Source organism: Myiozetetes cayanensis, unplaced genomic scaffold (genome assembly GCF_022539395.1).
Source record: "Myiozetetes cayanensis isolate MyiCay16 unplaced genomic scaffold, myiCay2020 scf1, whole genome shotgun sequence".
Taxonomy (NCBI): Eukaryota; Metazoa; Chordata; class Aves; order Passeriformes; family Tyrannidae; genus Myiozetetes; species Myiozetetes cayanensis.
In genome coordinates, this window is record NW_026086604.1 from 96,410,728 (window position 1) to 96,436,921 (window position 26,194).

Sequence of the window (26,194 nt, forward strand, 5' to 3'; positions counted from 1 at the left end):
GAAACGCTTTCTGGGAACAGGAAAAGGACAATTTCTTTTTTTTTGTTTTCTTTTTTCTTCTTCAAGCATTAGATAACAATGAAATATGACAGAGCTTGCATTCCTAGATAAAAGCATTTCTAAATATTGAATATTAAATAACAGTAATTCCATGCATTTTACATTGTGCCTCTCATTCTGAGAGATTCTAAAAACCTTTACAGAAGAAAATATTTGGCATAGAGATCCTAGTTTCTATTTCAGTTGGGGCATGGGTGTCACAGATTTTATTCAGTCATTAATGACATTTTGCCATACAATTTCAAGATTTGCTCTGTGCAACCTGCAGAACTAGAGATCAAGCAATGTATCAACAATAAGGGCTGCAGGCACATTCCCAGCAAAGATTAGCTATGTTTTTCATTTCAGCTGTCAAGCCTATTCTTTAATGCACTTTAGAATGGTCCAGAAACCTGACAAAGAAAATAAAACAGAAGGGGAAAAATGAGGTCCTGTCATATAAAATAATTCCTTTTTCTGACAGGTCTAATAAAATCAAAAGTTAAAATTAGGATTACAGACATAATTGTTGAGATTGTTGAGAAATACCTCTGGTACAGGTAGCTCAGTTTGCAAGCTGCAGATTGAGATGTAGGTTGACATGCGGATTGAGTGGATGGGAGCCTGAGACAAGAGCATGGTTAATGAAGAGTAGGAAGATAGGTGGTGCCAGCCAGGTGAATGGACACTGAGAGATATAGCAGTGAACTGCCAACCTTTTGGATAACAAAAGACAGGAAGAACCAGTAGAGCAAATCAGGTGGATGGACACTGGGAGACACAACAGGAGTAAAGGACTCTGGAGGAAGAGGGTGTCCTGCATGCAGCTTGGACTGTGAGCAGAGTTTCCTTGGTTGGGGGTCCTCCTCGGAGGTACCCAGATCAGACTGTTTCTGTGTTACCACACCATGAATTAATTGCTTTATGTAATTAGACATCTGAGACTCTGCTATGGGAAATCTGGGGTCGAACCAGTAAGGAAACCTCGTCTGACTGTGTGTGAGTGGAGTTTGTAGGGAGTCAAGCGGGGCACCCGTTGGCTCAGCCGGAGTTGCCTACTGTGAAAGGGCTTTGGTACCAGCAGTGAAAGTCTCTGGTGTTGGGAGTGTGACTGCCAGAGAGTCTTGTGAATGGGCATTATAGTGGTGTCTCTACTTTCAGACTTAAAGTAGCAATGAGATGTAGACCTAATTTACCTATGGGATTTTAAATCCAGTATCTCTGAGATAAGTGCTTTAATTTGGGGCGTCAATGTCTTCCAAAAGTGTATTGAACTCAATGCTCTCATACCGAGACCTCAATGTCGCTCACTTAAAATGGAGGCAATAAGAGTGGTTGTATAGGCTAGTGGAGATGACATAGGATAACTGAGAGGAGGGATCATGTTCTGAAAACACACAGCAAGAAGAAAAATAGAAAGTAGTCCAGATTACCTCTCATCCTCATGTGAGAGAGGAATAAGAAATGAAATTTTAAAATTTCACTAGGCAAAAATTAAGTTGAATTTCAAGGAAAATCTGAATTAGATTAACCCTAAAGCAGGAAGCTAAAACTAATTTTTGCATGAATACCTTGAGGGTATTAAACTTTTAGCTTGCACAACACAGATATCTCTGGTTCCACATAACATCATTCACTCTGATGACACAGTTATTACAGAGAGCAAAACCAAGAAGCACAGTTCACAGCACTGTAGGTCTAGCCAAACATAGTCTGGGCTGGCCCAGCCCAAGCCTAGCCACAGATTCCAGTTTGTAGAGAGCTCTCAGTGATCTCCAGCCCACTCGGATCAGGAAACCTTTCTCTTCAGGTTTATTTACTTACTGGTTTTTCTTCTGGGCTCCCACTGGGCACCTCCACAACTCTGAGGTCATGGTCCACCCTCAGTCTTGCCCTTGTGACAAACTGGATGACCGAGGAACTGTCCTGAGAAGTAAACAGAGGAAGAATTGGATTTAAGGGTGCAAAATAACAACAACAAAACCACCAATCCCCCCAATAAAAAAAACACAAACCCAAATCATCAAAATTTGCCATTGTAATAAAAACATCCAGAAAATGCTTAGTATAAGTTAGGCTGACAGTTAAATACTAGCCTGGTTAAAACGCTGCTTTGAAAAAATATTCCTTTTGCTCATAACAGACAGATATAACTGAGCATAATATTTCAGAATAAAACAAAATCAGGTATGTTGGACTTTGTATTAGGTTTGTTCATGTTTCCCACATCTATCAAAAAGTAAGACAGAATATTGCCAATAACACAGGCAGGCTCAATATTAACCATGAAAAAAAGTTCTGAATTGTTTTTCAAGTGAACAGAAAAATGATATACAAAATCTGTATTGGGATAAACTCCAATATAACCCAAGGAGAAAACTTCTTAATTATTAGAATCTGTGCATGGCAGATATCCTAAATATTTACTGTACATCTCATCTTATTGATATATATTTCTGCCTTGAAATGCATGGTGCATTTCAACAGGCACATTTCAGTAAGATGGCATTTCAGCTTAGAGGTTAGTCATTTGTATGCAGTTTTACCACCTTGGGAAGAGCAGATGGTAAGTAGCAAATGGCACACATTGGTGATACTGGCCCAAACACATGTGTAAATACTGTACATCTTTTAAAGGACTGTTACTAGTAGTGATCTTGCAAGGCACCCAGTAGATGGGGTGAATCCTGGCTATTCCCAAATTTGAATTTTCCAGAAGTATATTTTGTGTGTACTCAGTTACTTACTTACATATTTCAGCATTTCCATAAACATGTAACAAATACCTGAAACTTATGGCCCAGCCCATATTTCCTATTTTCACATATGAACAAACAAACAGACTCATTGGTTTCAATTGGGAAAGCTCAAGGCTATCAATTACTTTAGCAACTGTTTTCTAATTAGAGCTCTCTCTGATGCTTTTAATCTAGCATTTATCAAAGAGAGGTTTATTTTAGTAGGCTCATGTTATCAGCCTTCTCCTCTGGTTCTCTTAAACCCTCATAATCTTAGAGCACCTTGCCACAATTAGAGAGTCAGCATTTTTGTAAGTAAAGGAAAACAGGCCAAAATGCAGTAAATCACTTAAAATTTAAGATCTGTTGTCTCATTCAGTGTCTTCAGAGAAGACAGAAATTAACTTGCAACCATTTGTTCCATGTCATAAACATCAAGCTCAGCATTAATATGTTCATGATCCATCTTCTTTGAATAATAGTAATTTGAAGTAAAAATGACAAAAAACTACCATCTCTCTTTTTACACAGAAAGAATGATACATAGCCGGTCACAGTTTATATTCAGTTACTCTGCTTTTCGTTTTTCAGAATGAAGACTTTCAGAAATTAACTCAACTTTCAGAAGTCTCTAGCCTTAACACCACACCCCAACCGTTAGGGGACTCATTTGTTCTTTCTCAATACATAAATTTCTGAACTTAGTCTATTCCTGTCTTAATGTGTAACGGCTAAGAACTAGGATTAACACCTGCATCATACACACTGTTGATAAATATATCTGTTTTCCTTGATACCACAACTTTTTTTTTAACACACTAGTAAAGAGAGAAAGAAATTCAAGTTTTGAGTTCATTGGCACACATAAGCACACTTAAGTTGGTATTTAGGACAACCTACAAGGGAAGCACGTACCTTCTTGAGTATCTCAGTATTCAGCAGCATGTAGATACTTATATCACAGGACTCTGCTTTGGGTAGTGAGCTTAAGTTGCAGTGTATAATTAAGCAGGACATGTGTGGTGTTTCACAGTCCTATAGGAAATACGGAAAACGCTGTTAGGTGAAGGAGGTGAAAATTCGATGACAAATTGTGTGACAGTAAATACACTAGAAAACTAAGGTATTTAGTAAACTGCTAGAGTACAGCACTCTTACACTGAAATATCAGAAACTTTCAAGACCTGAAGACCTCTGGATACAGAGACCTGAATGAAGGCAAGCCAGCTGATAAAATTCAGCCCTCTACAGAGGTGCTGAGCCAGGCAAGCACCCTGGAAGGAGCAAGGCCACTGCTGCACATCAGCCCTCTGCGTGGGTCAGGCACCAAGTACAGTGCAGTGCCCCACTGCCCCCATGTGCCTTTGACAGAACAGGAGAGTGAAAGTTCTGGTGACCAACTGTGTTACATATTCACCAAAGTGCTGCTCTACAATGAACAATCTGCTTCAGATCTTCATGCCAAGCCATGCAAAATCATTTGTAGGATATGCTGTATGTTCAAGTGTGTCATAAGTGGTGCTGTTTCTTACCAATACTTTTCTGCCGGACTTCGTGAAAAAAGCAAATATTGTGTGGAAAATATTTTCATTCTCTTGAGGAACAACACACGGGCTGTGGTTTCTGTGGAAAGAACAGCTTCCTTTGTCCTGGCCAACCTGCATGCACAATTATAAATCACAATTATCATTGTGAATTAAGCTAAATTATATGAGAAGGTGGGATTAGCCTGTCCATAAAAATAAACCTATGTGTGAGCTATATGTCTGGCCTACCATTAATTGCCAAAGGAAAAAAATAACCACTTTGGGAGTCAAATAAGCCCAAAGAAAATATCGGATGGAAGTAAGCCAGACAAACCATGTTTTGGAAATGCTTTGACTGGATAGGATATGACCATATCTAACCTAGTTCACATGTGGGTGTCTCTGTTCTACATGTCTGAAGATAGAGATAGAGGAGAAAACCTCCAGCAAAATATATAAAATCACCATGTAGCATTTTAAGTCAACAGTGTTACCCTTTGTATAACCTTTTTTGTAATTGTATTTATTTGATGTTTTGGCCAATTCAGCTGTTTCCCTGCTTATATTAGAACTAATGAGATAAATGACATCTTCCTCTAAATGCTTAACCTAGACACTCTTTTACCTTCAGCAGAAATATAAAAAACTAAACTTTTTCAATCATTAGCGTTTTCACTTGTCCATCAAAGTAGATGACTGAAGCAAGTGAAATGGACCAAGCTCTGTTAAAATGAGTTTCAGTCAAGATAACCTTGTTCTAGAAAACCTTTTTCAGTTTTTGCAGCTTATGAATATTCACTGAAGAAAATTTACCAGAATTTAATAAAATGTATGCCAACAAAGTATTAGCAAATTACTCCTGCTGCCATCCTTAAAATCTGTAAGAGTGAGAGAGAGGGAGATTTTCCCATAAACCACCGACTGACATTCTTACACATCCTACTGCTGACATCCTCACATCCTCTAACAGGATGAAAGCTTGTACCTTATTCACATAAAAAACCCTTGAAAGGGTGGAGGGAGGAAAAGAGTTGTTAAAGATATGAAACTGCTGCATGCTCTGAGTCTGATTAGGCATGAAATACTAAAGTATTGCAAAAAAGAAGCAAAACCCAAAGATCTATCTAGACTTTAAACATTATTTTCCAGATAAGTGATGTCTGTGTCTCTTGGAAAACTGCACCTTTTCTGACCCCCAAGTTCTTAGTAATCTGTTATTTGAAGTACATATCCATAACATGTCTTTACATAACATGTCCTTACATTTCTAAGAGATACACCTACAGTTTACAGTCTCATCAGGATAAACTGAAAATTAAGATTATGATATTCATCATTTGTCCAGATCACCTGAAATGAGTTTTCATTATTTATTGCAGGTAAGAGACTCACAAAGCTCATGGACATTCATTTTCTTTGATCTTTCTTCATATGGAAATTAGATCCATATCAACTTAGAAGGTTTATGTTAATTAAGAGTAGCAAAAAGCCAAGATGTATTCTGTACTTCTCTTCTTCAGTACTTGCTCTTTCTTCCTGAAAATTTAAATTACCAGACACTTGGACAGATGTCATCAGATTCATGCAAGAGATACAGGAAGGACAACAGGAGCTTCTGAACTATACCAGCTTTTGGCATACTATCCAAATAGTCCTGCTTTACATCTACATTTACAAAAATATGGTGTAAGAACAAACCAAAGCAGAAATATCTCACAAAACTAAAAGGAATTATCTAGTATGAAGCAACATAAATTCAGTCCTTTCTCCTCTAAATGATTATCTTTTTTTTAACTGAAGGCTGGCCTTTTAAAACATTTTAGCTGAAACAGAGAAAGGCGCCTCTAGAGGACCAACTCTGAACTTGGAAATACTCTTTCCTCTCTATCAATTACACAGCAATCCTACGTGAGGCAGTTACTAAATTCAGTCCGTATTAGGAGGGAAACAGGCAAGAATCAAGCACCTCCTGTTACCTGCACTGCTTTGGAACAGACCAGCGGGTCACCTATATCCTGTATTAGTAGCCAAAGGCAGAGGTTACTTCCTAGAAGGCAGACACTACTTGGCCTGCAGAATGTAGGGGAATTCAACCAGTCAGAAATCAGGTCACACTCATCTGTATACCTGTGATCAATAAGTGTGTGCTGACAGCAAACAGCCTGGAAAGGATGGAAGGTATCTGAGCAGCACTTTGCTTCTTTTAGCACTCTTGGAAACCACAGAGCCACAAAACTAGGAAAAATTTATCAAAAACTTTGAAATGGGTGGATCATGCTGAGGTAGAAGGAAATCCATCCTTTCCAAAGGACTGGCCGCAGTTGGTTTGGTGGGGTTTTTTTTAGGTATTTTGGTTTATTTTGTTGGGGTGACTGTCAGACACATTTCTCATCATCTCTTATTCTCAATTTTACATGCATCAAAGATTCAGTCAACCAGTCAGAAAAAAATAGGGCAACTTTTCAATAAATTGTTTTCAATGAAATATTCAGCTGCAGGAAAACAATCGGGTAAATAAAATCTTAACATAAAGCTCCAAGATTCTCCTCAGCATTATGCTGAGACTGAACTGCAGCTGTGACATACAAATCATGATTTGACCTCATTGTAAGCCTCTTGTTCAAACATGATGCTACCTCAGCCACCTGTTTTTCTCCTTGTGACCAACCTCATAATTTGGTACACAGAAAAGAGAATTTCTGGCAAAGTTTAGGGGCTTTGCATGAGCAAATGCTTATGATGCAAGAACTGTACAAGTCTTTGAAATGGAATAGGAAGCTAGGCTCTTTGTCAGACTTAGAGTTTCAGGGTATGTGGAAAACCAGAACTTTTGGGAAATTTTCATGTGGTCTCAGCAGCCTATAAACAGAAGACGACTATCCCCCAAAGTGATCTTCCCAGGACCTGGGATCCAATGTCTCACAGAAACAGCAGAAAGGATTTTTTTGAGTAGTGCATAGGATGTGGAAAAAGATGTGCATTGCCTTTGTACTCAGTACAAGGACTTTACAGAAGCCACAGAGAAATGTCAACATTCAACTCCTAACACAAACAAACAGTAAAACTGGGGTGAGGGTAACAGGGACAGAAGGGAGGCTTTATTAAATTCTACTTTAAGACTGCAGATTGGAAATAAAAACCTGCCCTAAGAGAGGTACCAAGCAGGAATAGCTTCTCAAGGAGGGACTTCCAAGGAGCTGTGTTGCAGCTGTCTCTGCTGAAGGTTGTTTCATTCTGTTTTCCAGAAGCTAGTTACTTGTTTTAAGTCCTGAATAAAATCATTTTCAGTCTGGTGCTGGCAATACAGAAAAGTGTATGGGAAGTGTACCTAAAATCTATACTCAGACAAAGGTAGACAAAGTGTACCTTAACACATTAAGTAGGCTAAAACCAGGCTAACTGCATGGCATCCTCATCACCTGATGTCCATATTACACTCTTTTCTAAGTTGCTCTGAGTCTGCTCCTGGGGCCTGAATGTGCTGCAGTCACAAATGAGTTGCTGACCTAGCAGATTTCATTGAACAGCTTTACATTGAGAAAAAAATAGCATAAAAATAATTTCAAAGACCTTAAATTATTTTTTAATTTTTCTTCTTTATATTTAATAGTCTACGTTGTTACATGCAGTCTAGACTACTACACATATCCTGAGTTCTTCTGGGGTAACAGTATAAAATTTTAGTAACACAAAAGTAGATACTACTAGCTACTGATCTTAGCATTAAACTACTGCAAAGCTTTTCTAATTAAAAAAAAAGAATTCTTTGCAAAGAAATTACATTTTCAGAGTATCAATTCTAAACTGAAGAATTTGTAAGGGGGTGATTTTCTGATGGAAATCCCAACATTTTATAAAAACTTTTCACAAAAAATTTGTAACTTGATATATTTATTATTTGTCTTTGTTATTATTAGAATGAAGTATTCTTTCACCATCTTGAATATCTTCAACTTTCATGTGAGGTAAACCAACACCAAAAACAAAAGCAAAATTTTCCCACGCAAGGTGTTATTGACAATGGTTTCTTTTACCAGGCTGTACATGTGTAAGGATGTTAACCATTTTCTAGCAGTCTTGTCATAGACTGCAAAACACCTAACATCAACAAACACATCATGTGTATTTTTTTTCTAGTTTTTAACTCAAGTTCAAAAGCATTTTTGTCAAACTGCTCAATCCCAAGGTAAATAAAGGTTAAAAAAAAAAAAATCATTCTGATACTCACTGTGGAATATCAGAATGATTAAAGCCAGGACAGCATGCACTTAGATCTCACCCACATTCTTGAACATCATTGGATGTCAGAAGAGTCATCAGCATTTCTCAATAAGAACACATTATTGTCAGGTGCCTCACTCAGGCACTTAACGTGGCACTTGAAAATCATCATCTTTCAGACAGTTTTAGGTGGACATCCAAAATCTAAGGGACAGAAAATCACTACTTGCTCACACACATACACACACACACACACACACACGCACACGTATTCTCCTCTCAACATGTGTGCATGTACATGCAACTTGCATAAACATGAAGAGAGATAAGCCAGAACATTTGTACTACTCAGACTGTAAATGGCATCTTGCGTAACAGGCTTATAATTTACTAATCTATTAACATAGCAGAAGAAGCTTCATGCTGCGTACTGTACCCATTCCAACCCAGATCATTCTATGATTCTATAAATGGCCACACACACTGAGACAAGTTAGTCTCTAGTTTTGTTAATTTACTGGAAGTTGCTGTCCCCTTGAAGAGCCTATGAAGATGCTTAAGAGAAATTTAAATAGGACAGCTTTCACCATGGGTTACTCTGCCAACTTTTTGTTGTCAGCACAAACCACTAAGCTTCTCAGAGGAAAGATATAACCATCAGTATGCATATTACTTCATGCTTTAAAAATGTTCCATCTGCAACAAGGAAGAAATTATCACAGGATGACTTTAGCGGATTCTGAATATTTGACTCTGTCTGACTTTTGTCTTACAGAGCAGGGCCAAACTCACAAAGCAGCAATGGTTTTTAATGATGTAAGATTACACCACTCTGGACAAAAAGTGGCAGGAAGGACATTTCAGAGTAAAACAGATCATGAACACTCCACACATACTACATCCTAAAAAAATTGCAGGATATTTAATAGGGTTGTATGGGAATAGTGTGTTGAATTTATTATGTACACAGGGATCATCCTCTCTGACTTTCCCTGCACGTGTAGGTATTTACGAGAATACTTAGGCTTGGCTTGCCACTCTAACAAGTACCAGTGCATAGGGGACAATTACCACATATTTCCCTTGAAACACAGAGGATAACCCAATGAAAAACTTCTTGCCAAGAAGCCAGGTTAGTCACGGGTAGCTGGAGTTCCTAGGAGAAATAACACACCTGCTGCTTCAGCACATTCCTGTTCTGCCATCAGCTCTGTCTCCCAGCTTCAGGGTACTTGCAACATAATTTCTCCTTATCTGTAGCTACTCTAAGAATATGGCAATTTTTAACAAGCCTTTGGGATCTTTCAGAAATTTTGGGGGTTTGTTAGCAAATAGTTTACGTTTAGGCCATACAACTTGTAACATGAACTTCACAGGTGGACTGAAAGCCAGTGGCCTCTTCTTAGACTTAACCTAAACCTATCAACATGCATCAAAGGCAAGATCTTCCATTTTTTTCAGAGCCCTGTATCCTGTACAAAATGTTAACCTGAGAGAGGGAAATGAAATACAATTTCCAAACAAGGGGCTGGACATGTCAGTTGAAGACCAAGCAAAAGAAGTGGATATTAGCATGGTGTTAAGTACATGCAAATGATAGAAGTCTCTTGGAAGAATGAGACTGAAAAACAGGAGGAAAACTAGCTATTGCTTCCAATAAAACATTAAGTACAACATCCCTGCTGCACTGCTGCATATAAGGAGCAGAAGGCTATTCCCGTATTTAATGACTGACATTTTACAAGGTATCATGGCTAGGTTTCGCGAACGAAGATCTGAGAAGGGCTCTACCCACGCTTGCTACAAGTGCGCTGATGGCTAAAAAGGCCAATGCGAGATAGACAAGTCCAGTTGCAGGAGGTACAGCAGAAAGACTCCCCAGGAGATATCAACGAGATGCGATTCTTTCTGCGTTGTCTTTTCTCCTTGAGAGTGATCCTGCGTGTGTTCTCAAAAGAAGCAGCAGCGTTATGGATGGTGTGTCTGTCTCCAGGCCTCCCGACTGGAGGCCAGGGTAGACCAATGGTGGTGATCAATATGGCCAAGGCTGAGGGATTGTTTCAGGCAGTCCTTGTATCTCCTCTTCGGGGCTCCTCTCTTGCGGCAGCCAGTGGCAAGTTCCCCATAGAGCACGATCTTAGGGAGGCGGTAGTCCTGCATCCTGGAGACGTGCCCTGCCCAGCACAGCTGTGTTCTCAGCAGCATGGCCTCAATGCTCGTGACTGCTGCCTGTTCAAGGACAGACGTGTTGGTCACATAATCCGTCCAGTGGATGTTTAGGATTGTACGGAGGTAGAGCTGATGGAAGCGTTCTAAGAGACGCAAGTGGTGCCGGTAAATGACCCATGATTCAGATCCATATAGAAGAGTAGACAGTACAATGGCTCTGTAAACGCTGATCTTTGTACTTTTCTTCAGGTGTTTGTTTTGCCACACTCTTTTATGAAGTTTACCAAAAGCTCTGTATGCCTTTGCTAACCTGTTGTCTATTTCTGCATCAATCTTACCGTCTGAGGAGATGATGCTACCCAGGTAATTAAACTGCTGGACTGATTTGAGCTCTGTTTCACCAATGGTGATATGGGGATGATGGGAGACTTCCTGAGGTGCAGGCTGATATAAAACTTCTGTCTTCTTCAAGCTGACTTCCAGTCCAAAAAGCTCAGCAGCCTCTGCAAAGCAGGATGTTAAACGCTGCAGAGCTACTTCTGTGTGGGCGACGAGGGCGGCATCATCAGCATAAAGCAGCTCATGGACAAGACAATTTAAGGTCTTAGTGTGGGCCTTCAGTCGCCTTAGGTTGAATAGGCTCCCATCGGTACGATATCGAATGTAGACACCATTTTCATCATCGAGGTCTGCCGTGGCCCTTTGGAGCATCATGCTGAAGAAGACTGTGAATAAAGTTGGTGCAAGAACACAGCCTTGCTTCACACCATTGGCTATTGGAAACGGCTCAGAAAGTGCATCGCCATATCTGACTTGACTGTGCTGGTCCTCATGAAGCGAGATGATCATTTTGAGGAACTTGGGGGGACATCCTAAACGTTCCAAAATCTGCCACAGACCTTTTCTGCTCACAGTATCGAAAGCCTTGGTGAGATCCGCAAAGGTAACATAGAGTCCTTTGTTCTGTTCCCTGCACTTCTCTTGCAGTTGTCTGAGAACAAATACCATGTCTGTGGTACCTCTGTTGGCTCGGAAACCACAATGGCTTTCAGGCAGAAGATCTTCTGCTATGGCGGGTATTAATCTGTTCAAAAGAATTCTTGCAAGGATTTTACCAGCAAAGGAGAGCAGAGTAATACCTCGGTAATTTGAGCAGTCTGATTTATCTCCTTTCCTCTTGTACAAGGTGATGATGACAGCATCATGAAGGTCTGAAGGTAGTTCACCTTGTTCCCAACAGCGCACCACAAATTACAAGGTAAATTACAAGGTAAATGAGCAAGCACATGTCTATCTGCATCTCATTCCTTATACACAACACTGGACTTCCACTAACGCAAAAGAATTAATTGTGATACTAAAACTTAAAGTTTCCAGGTTCTTTCCATAAGCCTGATTCCCCTCCTGAGCTAAATCATCACTAGTTATTAGCCTGGAAGTCAGCAGAATTAAGCTGGTACAAAGCAAGCATGAAGGCGGAATCCAGACGTGAGTGTATTTGATAGGACGAAACCCATATCCAACCTCAGAAAAAGTGCATGAGTAAGTTCAGGGAAAACATCACGAGACATAAGATATTTGGAACAGCAATTTTACTTGCCAAGAAACATGCTCAAGGCCTGAACACAGGCCATTCATTTCACAAAATTGTTAACATTGCTCAACTCTGAAAGGGATGCCTTTCTCTTCAGCCCTAGGGTATGCTGGCTCCAAAGGACAAGGAGTTTGTTTGTGGTCTTCTTGAAATTGTTGCCAAAGAGTTTTTACATATTTTCCCCTTCTTATATATTTTTTAACTGTTTTATTTATTTATGAATAACTAAGCAGTGGTTCAAGTTTTCAAACTTGAAAAATAAATAACAGATGCACTTGTGTGTCTTTGTTGTTTACCACAGCACATTCATCCTAATATTAGGGGGAAAATGTATACATATGTTCTGATTCAAAGACACTGATTCACCCTTTATTAGGTGAACAGAGAAAAATTGATAGGCAGGGTTAATCTAACACGTCACACTGAGAAAAAAAGGGTACTGACAAGAAATTCCAGACAAGGTCAAGACTTTGAACAGCAGACAAATAAGTTATGTACGTATGTTATCTGACTACTTGCTCCATATGCCAAAAATGTTTAATATTCACAGATAATGAAACATGCTTGAATCATAGCAGTTTTGTTGATTCTGGCAATAAATTTAAGTGACACTGAAATAACAGAAACTAATTTTAAAAATTACCCCTTTTTACATAACCCTTGAAAGATTTAAAATAAAAATAGCAATGATGGCAAGGAAAACCAGTAGTCCACAGATCTAATAAGTAAACTTACACAGCTGAAGACAGGCAAGATTTAAACAGCAAAGGGGAGATATTGAAGTTTCAAATCAGCTTAGAGGAGTACACCATAGCTCTGCCTTTTGCTCCTCCAGGCAAAAGGAAAACACCAAATGCATGTTTGCCATAAATCTGTGCTAACCTGATTGCAATGCCTTTAGGTGTTTTTTCTGATGTACTTTATATACAGCTTAATTAAATAATCAGGTTCAATAAGCATGATCTTACAACGTTTGCCTGGTCTTGGTCCTGAAATCAATTTGCACATACTTAGCAGCAATCCCCAGAAGTACTGCTCTCAAGAACTATGATGCCTTCCCAGTACAGTGACAAAAGGTTCCTACCTTACAAGACAGCAGCTTCTTTCCTAGACAGAGGGTACTGCCACATGTACACAGTGAGAAGAAAGACTGAGCACTTGTATGATTTAACTGCGAGGTCCACAGAAGGTTCAGGCCTAAGAATGAACCACCACCACTTTACATAGAAATCAGTTTACTATTAAAATTCATGTGCTCCTTACATATCAGCCTCTAGCAGTTGAAATCCAAGAGAGAGACACTGAGAGGTACTGTTCCTCTTCCTATGGGGAACCGTGAAATGCTTAACCAACATATGAGGCAACAAATAATTCTCAGGATATGCCTCTTTTTAAAAAGCCTCTGAGATCACTTACCATTTGGTACTCCTTCAGCTAGGTCTACCTGCCTCTATCTAGCACATCCCCTTCTGCAGCCTTACCTATGATGCATAAACATAAATAAGCCAGTGTTTCTTTTTTATCTATTTGTTGGACTTTCCTTATGGACTGTGTTGATGTTAGGATGAAGAGTTCTGAAGACTGTGCCAATAACTACATTCCCTGAAGAGCTCAAACAACTCTGGTGTTTTGCCCTAAAGGAGATGTTTGAATGTATCAGAAGGGTGTTTAAGATCTAAGCTTTTCAGAGGAGAGAAGGTGGGACTTCCAAGAGGATGATTTTGCTTATCTACTGTAGACAATTGAAGAGTACATGAGTACCACCCTCATTAAAAAAAACTCTTGGGTGGTAGAGGAGATATATTAAGTCAGGCAGAAGATGTCCTTTACTTTCTAAGACATCTTCAGAGTTCTCATTTCTCAATGAGTATCAATGATTAATTGATACTTTTGATACCATATGGTACCTTGCACAAGAGTTTCAAAGCCAGGAGAGAAATCCAACAAAAGGTGTTTATTTCCACTCTGATACAGGAACAGAGAGGAAAATGCTTCTTTCATCAGATGGGAGACAGAGTTTATATACAGATACCACAGTTTTTAACTCTTATTGGTTTTTGCCTCCTTCATTTAGACCACAAATCTTGTATGTTAGTTGTAGAAGAAAAAGGCTAGTTTATGAATCAGGACTTAAAAGAAGACTATGTGTTAAATGAATTAACCAAGCAGTTCTTTTCTCAATTTCTTTCTTCGCTGTTTTTGGCTGGAAGAGCTTCACAAATGGGAAAACAGGGAAAGGAATCCTTACATTCTTTCAAAAAGAAATAAAAAATTTAAACACCCCCAACATTTTTAGATTCTCTTTTCATTCAGTAGTCTTTCACCAGGAAGCACTTTCTTCTCTGGCTGGAAAGCTTATAAAAAAATCTACTATATATATTTTTCCATACCTCAGCAAAACTCCTGATTACTACTTGATTACTTCTGATTTGGTATCTACCAAACCTCTTGCTTCCTTCATCAATCTGGTAACAGGTAATGTATATATCCATCAATCTGGTAACAGGTAATCTATATACCTATTATACTCTTTCTTTATATGAAATTTCCTTTTATCAAAAGGCAAATCAGCCATCTTTTTCAAAATTGGAATTCCACATATTCAGCCAGAAAATAGGAGCTATGAGCCATTCATGAAGTAGCAACACTTTCAGTTGACCCAAAATATTAATCAAACTGCCACATCTTATTGACAAGACATGATTTTTTGGGAAAGAGTGTGTCTGAAAATTACAATAACTAAGTAATTCGACAAATTTTGCTTTAGTTTGGAAGCAAATTTTGAGCAGGCCACAAACGAACATATCAAGTGTTGCCATGGCCTGATTTAATATATAGATCACAGTGTTTTTATCCCACATTTCAATGGCTTTGATTTTTATATTACTAGTCTTTCTTGAAAGACAATTATTTTTCTATATTCAAAATGCATTTTCCAAGAACATACTCTTTAAAATTTTCTAAAAAATTCACTACTTATATAAATACCACACCACTTTCATTGCTAGAAGATTTGGTCTAAACAATCAAAAAAAATCAGAAAATTTGTTCAAATCTGGTTTCACCTAAAAATCCAAACTACAAATTCAAAGAAAACTTTCTGCCCTATTACTTAACTTGTGTTAAGTAGTTTTGCTGTATCCTCAAGGATGCATCCACCAATGCATGAAAAGATTATTTTGAAACAATGGAAATGCCATGAACTCTGATCCAGGCAGAGCTTTTGTGTAGTGATTTTGACGCCTCCCATAAAGTAAAAATGCCATGATTTTTTTTTTCCAGTATAGATTTATTTTAAGGTCTTAACTCAGGAAAGAGCTTAATTTTGTGGCTGGGCACCATTTCCTGTATAACAATGCACTTGTTTCTCCTGCAAGTGAGAGAGCTCCTAGCCAAAGCCACATTCAGTGGCTATCACAGAGCTGCTCTACACTGAGGGTGGGGTGAACACCTCCGACTACCTAGGCAAAACAGTTTTCCAATAGTCATTTGAAGAAGCAATTAAAGTGAAAGAGGTAGGAAGGTCAGAAAATTTCTGTACAAGTTTTCTGTACAAATTTCTGCACATTACGCTCCCTGGAATGAATAATCTTCTCCAGTAATCTAGCTATGCCTTTAAATATGGTGCCAAAATATGTGTACATCAGTGTATAACAGTCACTGAAATGAAAAGACTACAAATGGGATGACGAATACGAAGGGGTAAAATAAACCCTGCTGTAAGTGCAAAATGTTCCTGCACAATCTTTCTGACAAAGGTGGCAATGAGTAGTAGCATAAAATGCTCCTGGAAAAAAAATTTGCTGTATGAAGTACTATCAGCAAATATTTCTATCTTCACATGCTGGGATTACATATATATGTTTTCAGAGATTACTTGAAATGTCAAAAGACATAAATAAATGATTTTAAACTAATTTTAAGCTCATGTTAAACCAACAAACAAGAGGTTATCTACATACTGATAACAATATACAAGTTTGCCTGTTTGTGGAGCACACAACAGTGAGATTGACAATCTCAATATATGCTTCCAGGAACACTCATGCACTACCAGCACTTTAGAGAGCTTTGACAGTCCTTCTTTGTTTAGTTTTAAGTTTTAAACACCAGCAGTGAAGTAGCCAAAGCATTGGATTCTTATGCTGGAAGATAAAACGTACAGATAGTAAGCAGGATTTATTATATTTAAGGATTTAAAATTGCAAAGATTTCTTTTTCATTATATACGTGAAGAAAAACCTCAAGCAGCCTGGGTGGGACCTTTCATGGAATGAGGCAGCAAGCTTTAACTCATCTCCTAAGTTCTTCCTGCTCCTTACAGACATTACTGTGCTACTGCCAGGAAGAAAAATTACATGAGTGGTATATAAAACTGGCCTTAGAAATGTAACTTGTCATCAGCCAGGAAAGACTTGTGGCTCTGGGACTGACTTCCATTTTACTTTTTTTTTAATGTTTCAACATTCATAGGAAGAGAAGGAAGTTTATTTCCACAGTTTTCCTTATTGAACATGACAAGCATTTCTACAGTCCCATGCTCAGGCAGCCATTAACTTAAAAGGCAACCTGTAAAAGGTATTCTCTTCACTTCCTCCAGCTTTTTTTTGGTTTTTTAAAATCTTACTGATACCCAGCTTTCACAAAGGCACAATCCAGGTCTCATCCACATAGAAAGAAGTATGAATATGCCAAGCATAATAGGATAACTGGAGGACTTCTGTTTGTCCTTCCAAGAGAAGGATCTTTATTTTGCTCCCTAACTGAAAAGCAATAGGAAGGTTGGACTAAGAACTAGGGTCCTAGGCTAACTGGCTAATGCTCAAGGTTAATGGCAGTAGGATTCACAAGATTGGGGTTTAACCCATTCTTTTGCTCTCTGGAGATAATTCTCAAGGTCTAAGCTTAGATGCCTAGGGAGACTCTGGGAGACTAGATGGTTTCTGTACTATCTGTGGAGACTGGCAAGTGTTTCTCCAGAGCTGCTTCTATGCCTCTCTCTCTACATTAATTGCTATAGTAAGAGAACATAGTAATTTAAATATATTCTATTGGCAGCTGTTACTAAAACAGTAATTACTAGACTGAGATACCAAGAGTTACATGCAGGGAGGGAGCTTTTCATCAAAAAATTGAGAACAGTATTTATTTCCCTCTTTCTCTTTCTTCCAAATTTCCTTTTATTTCACTGCCTATATTGCAAACTCTTTTGAAGAGACTTGCAACATACACATCTTACTTTCTGACCAGATTCTTATCTCAGTGAGGATGATAACACCATTTTTATATGCTTGGTATTGATTCACCTAAAAAGGCTCTGCTTTGTCCCTCCAGGGGAGGGAAGATGATCATCCAATTCAAACAGACAAACTTGGTTTCCAACCGTTAATCCCTTGTTCTTCATAATTTATTTACCTTCACTGCAAATAAAAAAAAAAATAGGAAGGCAACAGTCTGATCCAGATCCATAAAGCCAGCACCAGAGTAATCCTGGACACATTGCTAATTTATGAACAGCTTCAGGAAGTACCCTGGTTATTTTGGTAGGAACTCCCATTGTGAAAATCTTCTTGGAGGCCCCAGAAAGCAGCTCCTCGGCAAGTCAAGTAGTGCTCCCCTAGCCATCCAAATGAGCTGAATAGCAAAGGAAACCACTGATCTGTTTTCCTTTGTGGAAGAATAGATAGTCAATGGCTTGAAGAGTGGAAAACATACATTTGTGTTAAGACTAACTTCTCGGCTGGGGTGAAGCTCTTCTGTGTCATCACCTATACTATTCTATTACAAGACTTTTACTAACAAACAGAGTTATTTAATTTATGTTTTTAAGCTGGTTTGACACCTCTGTAAGAAAGCAAATACAAACATACATAAAAGCAAACTACTATCAATTTGTCTTATCTGCTTCCAAAATATAATTTACCACTGCAGAATTGGAGTACTTACTATATAAACCCAATGTTAATGGTGAAATTCTTTAGTTAAAATTACTTGAATATTTCTATAATTTCCTTTTCATTAAAGATTTCTAATAGGGAGGAACTTCATTTGTGTTTTTTTCTTCCAGTTTTCTTTCAGTTATCCATCTTCTTGCTTACTTCTGGCTTTTACTATCGACTCATTCCCTTTATATATTGGAGCTTTGTTGGGAGAAGTGATGCAGAAACTCCCAATATCCCCTGAACCACATTTGAATATCTCTAAGGCAGAACTCCAAATTCCTGAATCTGTGACCTAAATTTATCTGGAAGAAAATTTTAAAACAGTTTCTGCAATAAAGCTAAAAATCCAGAACAGAGGAAGCATGAGGGCTGTCATTTCCTCTAAGGCCAGCAAGATAATAATTCCTAATAACACCTCCCAGAGATACAGTCCATTCCAGTGGGCCATATGTGACTCTCTTCCTCTTAGAATTTTTTTGTGCCTGAAAGACTAGATCACTCAACCCAATATGAAGGAATAGGTTCCTGGAACTATTTTGTGTGATATATGTGTATTTGGGACACAAACTCTAGTGGGTTTACTATGCATTTTCACCCATAAATTTCAGTGTCTTATTGTATATCAGAGAAACAGCAATATAATTTTTAGCTTTAAAACAAAAAACATTATGTAATCAAATCACAAATGCTGTATCAACAGTGTCAGTTACAGATAAATGACAATTCTTAATCCTCTGTATTAATGAGAGCTATTCTGAAAGTTCTGTCAACACTGACAGCTAGAATGCCTGAATTGTAGGCATAAAGGCATAATTACAGAAACACTTGAACTGTCTGAAAGGATTTTATTACCTTATTACCTTTACTGCAACCTAGATTCTGGGAAGTTGAAAATACAGAAAAGCTTGAAATATTTAATGACCATGCTTACAAAAATTCTCCTGAAAAACAGCTAACCATTTTCCAAAGTTCATCTGCTTTTAGGGTTTGTTTGTTTAATTATATTTGGTCTATGAGATGTTGAAAAGCTCCATGATTTTAGCTCCCTTTTCAGTCAATAAAAACTCAGTGGGAGAGAGGCAGTAGGAAAAAGAGTGGGATGCTTTCTCTGTTACAATAGTAAGACTTAGGATATATAAGTTCAGTGCCCGGCTCTGATACAAATTTCCTGTGTGACCTCAGGCAAACCATTTGCTGTTTCAATTATGTATCTGTAAAGCAGAGATAACCACTACCCCAGGCAGGATTTGCTTGGCTAATATTTATTAACATATAAGAGATGTTCAGAAAGTCATGAAGTAGACTTCTACTGACCATATACCCAAAATCAGTTATCAAAATGACCCAGTGAATGCTAGTGTAGCAGGCTAACAGCTCTCATAAAAACATACTTGCCTACTACCACTCTTCAGCCTGCAATGCAGAGAGGTCTCACAACAGCTGTTTAAAACTCTACAAAGACATTCTACAATGTACAATTCAGTCCAACAATGTGCAGGGAAATGCAACCTGTTGTTGGGAAAAGCAATATAAGCACTGCAAGCATTTGCAAACATACATGCACAGTGCTCAAGACCACACCACCCAGCTGGACCTCCTTTTGGTAAGCCATCAGATGTACAATGGCAATGAAAAACAAGTTAAGCACAAGATTTAAGGGTTTTCCCTTGTTTTCTAATAGCTATCCAAAACCATATAGTCCATCCCATCCTTTTCAGATAACTTGTGCAGAAATAATGACATCTATGTCTGGAAACTAGTCCTTGCCCCGTTGGTGGGTAGTGTACAACTCCTCTAATTGAAAGGTACAAAACAAGTGTCTGGACTAAGACAATTTGCTCAGACTTTTGGAAGAGTCAAAACAGAGAAACAAGTAATGCCAAGAAGGAATTTATCACACCCTAAGTAAGATGGGCTGTTTTCTATTCCTTTCTATTGGCTATATAGGAATGTGCAGAATGACTGACTTTAGAGGAGATGCCAACATTTAGGGAGACAAAATCTGTTATGAAGACTCCCACCTCTCTGCTGCTGCTGTGAATGCACCCCCTCCCACAGCACACAGAGACCAGAAAAGGGCCAAGGAAATGGGTCAGGATCTTTTTACAGGCAGTACGTCAAAGGAAAGGTGATCTTCTGCATATAAGGCTGGACTAAATAAAACATTAAAAGGCAATGCCATTGAAAAGGAGGCATAAGCTGGAGAATTAATTGAGTCTAGCTGGAGAATTGACTCAGTCTATACACTAGTACTGCACACAATATTCCAATTTGTTTCTCCGTTATTCTGTCTTTAGTGCCCATCTGTAAGACATATCTATATTTATATTCATACATCCCAAGAGCAAAAATCTTGGAAAGCTGCTTAGAAAGATCTTTTGGATCTACGTTTACACATATTCAGTGTCACTGTTACCTACATATCAGGAATGGTAATACTTTTCAGCCAAAAGGCTAGAAAAGTAGTTAACAACAAGAAAGTATAATACTTCTTTTCAATTGCCACTAAGGCTGATTACTCTCAACTTCAGTACTAAATTTACCTCAGCAGTAAGTTTTCCCTCTCTTGGCCACCACAGTATAAATGATGGCATTTTAGTGGTCTAACAAAGGCGTTGAAATTAATAAATAAATATTAGAAATTAAATCTAAGAATGTGTCTTCTTTACCACAGTTTATGTTGAATTTTTTTGTAGTTGACACAAATTTGTCTTTTGAAAAACACTGTGTTGAAAGAGTAACTTTCTCTATTACTTATATTTGCTAAAAGACCACCCAAAAAGAGCAAATTATAACATGGACTACAGAAAAATAGATATTGATAAGGTATTCAGACGTAGCTAGTATTCTTGCAAAAAGCCACAGAGAAAAATCAGGAAACATGAGTCAGTTTGGTAACATATCCTACTGATATTGCATACACCATTTACCTCAGTCAGGAAGGACTAATTAAGACTCAAGCCTCTTTGGAGATGTGACTTGTGGAAGTGTTCCTCATATTTTCTTCAGTGTTAGCCTGACCTAGTTTTATATAGCATTGTAGGAAACCAGGAACACAGAATTAGTCCTTTGCCCTAGGTGAGGGAGAGCAGTCAACAGCTGGAGGGGCTCAGCTACTTATGATGTTGCCACAAATACAAATAACCTTTCATTATCTTAAAAAGCAACTGATTCATCCACCAAGAGGTGGATTTCTGTTGTTTCAGTCATCAATAGCTCCCAGTGCCTCTCTGGTCTCAGAATACATTATAACATACTCACCATCATCTGCTGAATATGAAATATTTCATCTCCAGTGGCAGAGAGGCGGTTTGGAAATGAAATGTCAAGAAAAGCTCCAGGGAGAGTGCTTGGTCCAGCATTGTAAACCTGTAAGAGAACAAATGAATACAAATAAAATTACATATATGACTTCTCATTAATCGGGAAATGACTGTAGAATCACAGCTGGAAGTATAGGTAAATTTGAAGAAACTCACGTACTTTGAAGGTTTTTCAATGTCTTCAGATGAAGACTTCTTTTGTATGTGTCAGGAAGAAGTTAAGGGATTAGCTTACTTAACATTCTTTAGGTACAGTTCATATATGAAATAAGAAGCAGTTTTGCAGGATAATTACCAGTCATCAATACAAACAGCATAAGATTTCTATCTTATATACAGAGACACTGCTAGTACCCTGAGTGTGTTGGTAATATAATCTGGAAGGCCGTAAGAAATATTACCGTCTCAGTTAACATTCTCATTTCCATCTGGTAACCACTGCATTATATTCTGCATAAATTTTCCTTATGAAGCAGAAGCCAAACAATTATTGTGACTTCTGGACTGCAGGTTTTCTGAGTGAGTTGCCAGGAAATGCATGTGAACAATTTCCATTCAAGTTCTGGAGTTTGCAATTAAATTAAACTCCTGGTGAAAAATATTAGCTTTCTATCAATCCCCTTCCCCCAAAATTTTAACAAAAACTCAAAGAATTTCCTGTAAACCACTGAAATGTATCTAGTGAAAGTCCCAAACTTTATGATTTTTTGCTGAAAAGAAGTAATTCATGGAAAAATTTCAATGAAAATAAGTTTTCATTTGTAACTACTTTTTTTTTATTAGGAAAAATATTTCCTGGTTCTTTCTAACAAAACAAATATAAATGCTTATAATAAAAACCCACAAATAAAAATGCATACAGTAAAAACATTAAGCCCGGTTAGAATATTTATCCACTACTGTCAAAAGATGCAGCAATCAGTTGTTAACTGTGTAAAGTACAAATATTAAAAACAATAGGTTTTCATTCCTCAAACACTGTTTATATTTGAAAAAATGTCTGACTGATAAAGAGAATCGGTTTGCAATGCCAAATTGTCACAAAAGCACTGAGGCTCCAGGCAGGGTGAGAAATCCCACTACAGTGGAGCATGATAAATGGTACATGAAATATAAACATAATGTTTCATGTGAGACATTTTAAAAACCTTTATTATGTCTCTGAGATCAGATGCAAGAGTACTGCAGAAAAGGCATTCTCACTGCATGTCTTGTTACTAAAAAAAACCATATATGGATCTTTTTCCATGAACATTGGACCCGGTATAGCTTTTCACTTATAAAAACTGCTATAAAGCCCCCTATATTTGTAAATCATCTCTTTTTCTTGGTTAAGATACTATTACTCTTCTCCATCTGGAGAAGTTAAATAAATGCCAGGCAAATCATTTAAGATAATTAAGCAAAGAGAGATATAAACAATGATTTGCCCATTATGAAAGTCTAACCTATCTCACTGGCACACATAGTTATGAGGCTTAGCACGATACGGGAGAGCACATCTGTGACTTGTTCCAGTATAATTTTCTACTTCTATATGGAAAAAAACTTCTAAGTGTGTGCATGAAAGACAAGAGGATGGGTAGGACAAATAGTGGCTCTGCCATGAGAGAAAATCTCATGGATTCTCTCTCCCTTACCCTTTATCACTTTGTTTTATCGAAAATATTAATCTAATTAAAAAATCAATGGCCCTGTTTTTTATCTGGTTTTAATGAATAACTGGCTATAGAGGAGAAAGATGGGGTAAACATATAAATTCTCAAGAATGAAACCAGAATCACAAGAATTAATAGCCTGGTTCACAAAAGCTTTAGTGTCCTAAAATCCTGCTTTCACTCCTTCTCAGTAAATAGCTAAGGGCACTGCATGACAGTGGGGGCTTAATTGCTCTGGACCGCAATCTGTCCATGGAGGCAGACATGTGTTATTCATTATGAGTTGAGTGGCATTCATGCCTAGGAGAACAGAAAGAGAGAAAAAAGGTGAAACACTATTTTTCTCAATAAATGAGCCTACCTCTGCATGACTTATCACTTTCTAGTTCCATCTAGTGGTCAAAAAGAGTTTGAAGGGCTTGTAATAGATACAGTCACATCAGCAAAACACAGTGCAAGTTAATTTTGGACACATTGCACGAGTTTGTGATAATAAATCACCCATATATTTTGCCATATGAGGAACTCATCTAACTGGCAGTGTAATATATAGATAATAATTGACTAATGCTGAGATGCTATGCAATATTTAATTAAAACTTCTCACATCTGTCTCTTTAGTGTCATCATCTCTTGCCTGTACTGTACTCTTGTCAGTAGTGCTACAAACATTTTCATACTTGGACATTTAGCAAGTCCCAACACATCCCTTGCATAGGCATGTGTTTGTTCTCATGGATAAAGGCTGCTCACTCCTCTGCTCAAAGACCATGCCACTAAAAAGAATTACTTCTCCACTTTTAACCTGTGACTTCATCCAAGATGTGTCACTTGAGTAACTAGAGCTCTTTACTCAGCATGTAATGAAAGGTAATAGAGAAACAAACAGTAGTGGCTTCATTCTTATGGAAGTGAGATGCACTGTTTGCAATTCTTGTTATAATATATTCAGATAAAGGACAAATGCCATCCCTGCACACTGTAAATACGGAATCCAATCAAGAATGCATTGTACAGCATTTTAGCAGGATGTTCTGTCTTGGTGGGGGTAAAACGGCTCGAGCTTTAGCCTATTTGCAAAAGTTACCAGTGGTGGATGGAGAAGGTGGATCATGTTGCTTTTGGTGATGAAGAATGCTGAGACCAGCCTGACTTATCAGTCCCAAAGGTAAACATTCAGTGTTTCCTGACAGAAACTGGCACCAGTGAGGATGTGGCAGACAAAGTTTCTGATAAAGGAACCAACAAGTGATAGGACTGATAACTTGTCTAAAGCTGCTCAGCTAAAGGCTGCATAGCTGACACAGCTAGCCTACAAATATATGACCAACAGTCAATCACTTTATACTATAAAAACCCAGTTCTGCTTTTCAACAGCAGGGACTTCTAACATACCCCCTCAGGGAGAGAGTGTAGAGATTCCTCCCTTGAGTGGGGATGTCCCTCAAAGTTACTCCTTGAGGCTGAGCACAAGAGATTTGCCTGTGTTCTTGGTATGGGCGAGTATCATCAAACTCTACTTAATAATTATTAAGATAGCTTAGAAATTATTAATTTAATAAATAGTGCACAATAGTATTAGTAAAACTATATTACGTGGTAAATAATTCTGACTAAAGTATTTTAGTCTAATCATTATCATCAGTTTAAATAAATAACTTATGGTTTTCATGTAAATGTATCTGTTTTTTCATCCTTAATCCTGTGGAACAATGTCATATAAAGGCTGAATTACACCTATATAACCTTTACACATAAACTGTTGACCAAGTCTGGGACTGGGACTGGATCCAGCTGTACCTAGACTCTTCTGTGAGAAGGAGTTTAGAAAGTAAGGGAGTTCTTTCAGAATCTCATGACTCAATAGGTGGATCTTCCTGATAAACATTGTCCAGAGCTTTCATTCTGCCCATGATTGTGATTCAAAGTCACGATCAAAAATCCATACCACACCCAGAATAAAAAAGACATAAAACCAGAATGTGCTGTCAAGCAGGAAAGCAGACAAAATAAGGAGGAGTTTTACCTGCAGTGTGAAGTTGAGAGACTGAAAAAGGCATTCATGGTTTTCCAACCGAACAAAGTTGGACGCTTCCACAGAATCACCGTAGAAAAATGAAGTAGGGAAGACTTCTCTGTAAAATCAAGACACAGATACAGTAAGCTGAGTTTGCTACCAAAATTAAATATATTTGTGTCCAGCTGAATTGCACCCTTGTTTTATAGTAACGTAAAATTCTATGGGACTATTTTATATTAATCTATTGTTCCTGATTTGATTTCTTCTTGGCAACACTAGACTACACGAGCAGCATCTCAACTGACCTGGGTTAACATCCTATCACTGAACCATGCTTCATTACTTATCTCTTTTTCTCCTTTCCTATCACAAAACCTCTTCTCCAGGGCCCCCTGCCATGGATGATTTGTGCAAGTCCCACAGCTTGTGTAACACAGGAAATCATAGCACTGTGAAGTCAATCCGAAGAAACAGTAACTAATAGGAATTATGTAACTTTCAGTTACATATTCACTAAAGTACATTTTCATAGCATGCAGGAATAAACAATTAATTATCTAAGTTTTACTACCTTTACGATTAGAAGATGGTTAAAGGATAGAATAGAGCGGGTATAACCTGCTTTCAACTACAGTGGAACAGGCCAAGTTACCTTAACCACTCTTATCATCTGATCACACAGTAAAATGCAGTAGGATTTTATCAGAAATTACTTGGAAGCACAACACAGTACCTGGAAATCCCGCAGAAGAGGACTAGGAGTGCTTTAAGCATCCTTTGTGCATCCTTCTAATCTCAGGCTGTTCCACTGTCTGGAAATGGTCCTGGTGTAATTTCAAACAAACCTTGGTCCTCATCACTGACTAAAACTCTGCTTCCTTCTCAGGTTGTCCTTTGGAGTCAGAGCTTTTTGGAGACAGGATTTTAAGCCTGTTTAGGTACATTTCCTTTTTTCCTGTCTGCC

At 38.0% G+C, this 26,194-nt stretch overlaps 1 protein-coding gene across 1 annotated transcript in view; it reads right to left on the reverse strand.

The window, feature by feature from the left end:
• Positions 1 to 26,194, reverse strand: part of ITGA9 (integrin subunit alpha 9) — a 213,465-nt gene that overhangs the window by 26,004 nt on the left and 161,267 nt on the right. The window contains 5 exon segments of the mRNA XM_050325002.1: positions 1,864 to 1,965; positions 3,693 to 3,812; positions 4,310 to 4,435; positions 21,491 to 21,598; positions 25,237 to 25,345. Coding sequence (XP_050180959.1) covers positions 1,864 to 1,965; positions 3,693 to 3,812; positions 4,310 to 4,435; positions 21,491 to 21,598; positions 25,237 to 25,345 — 565 coding nt within the window.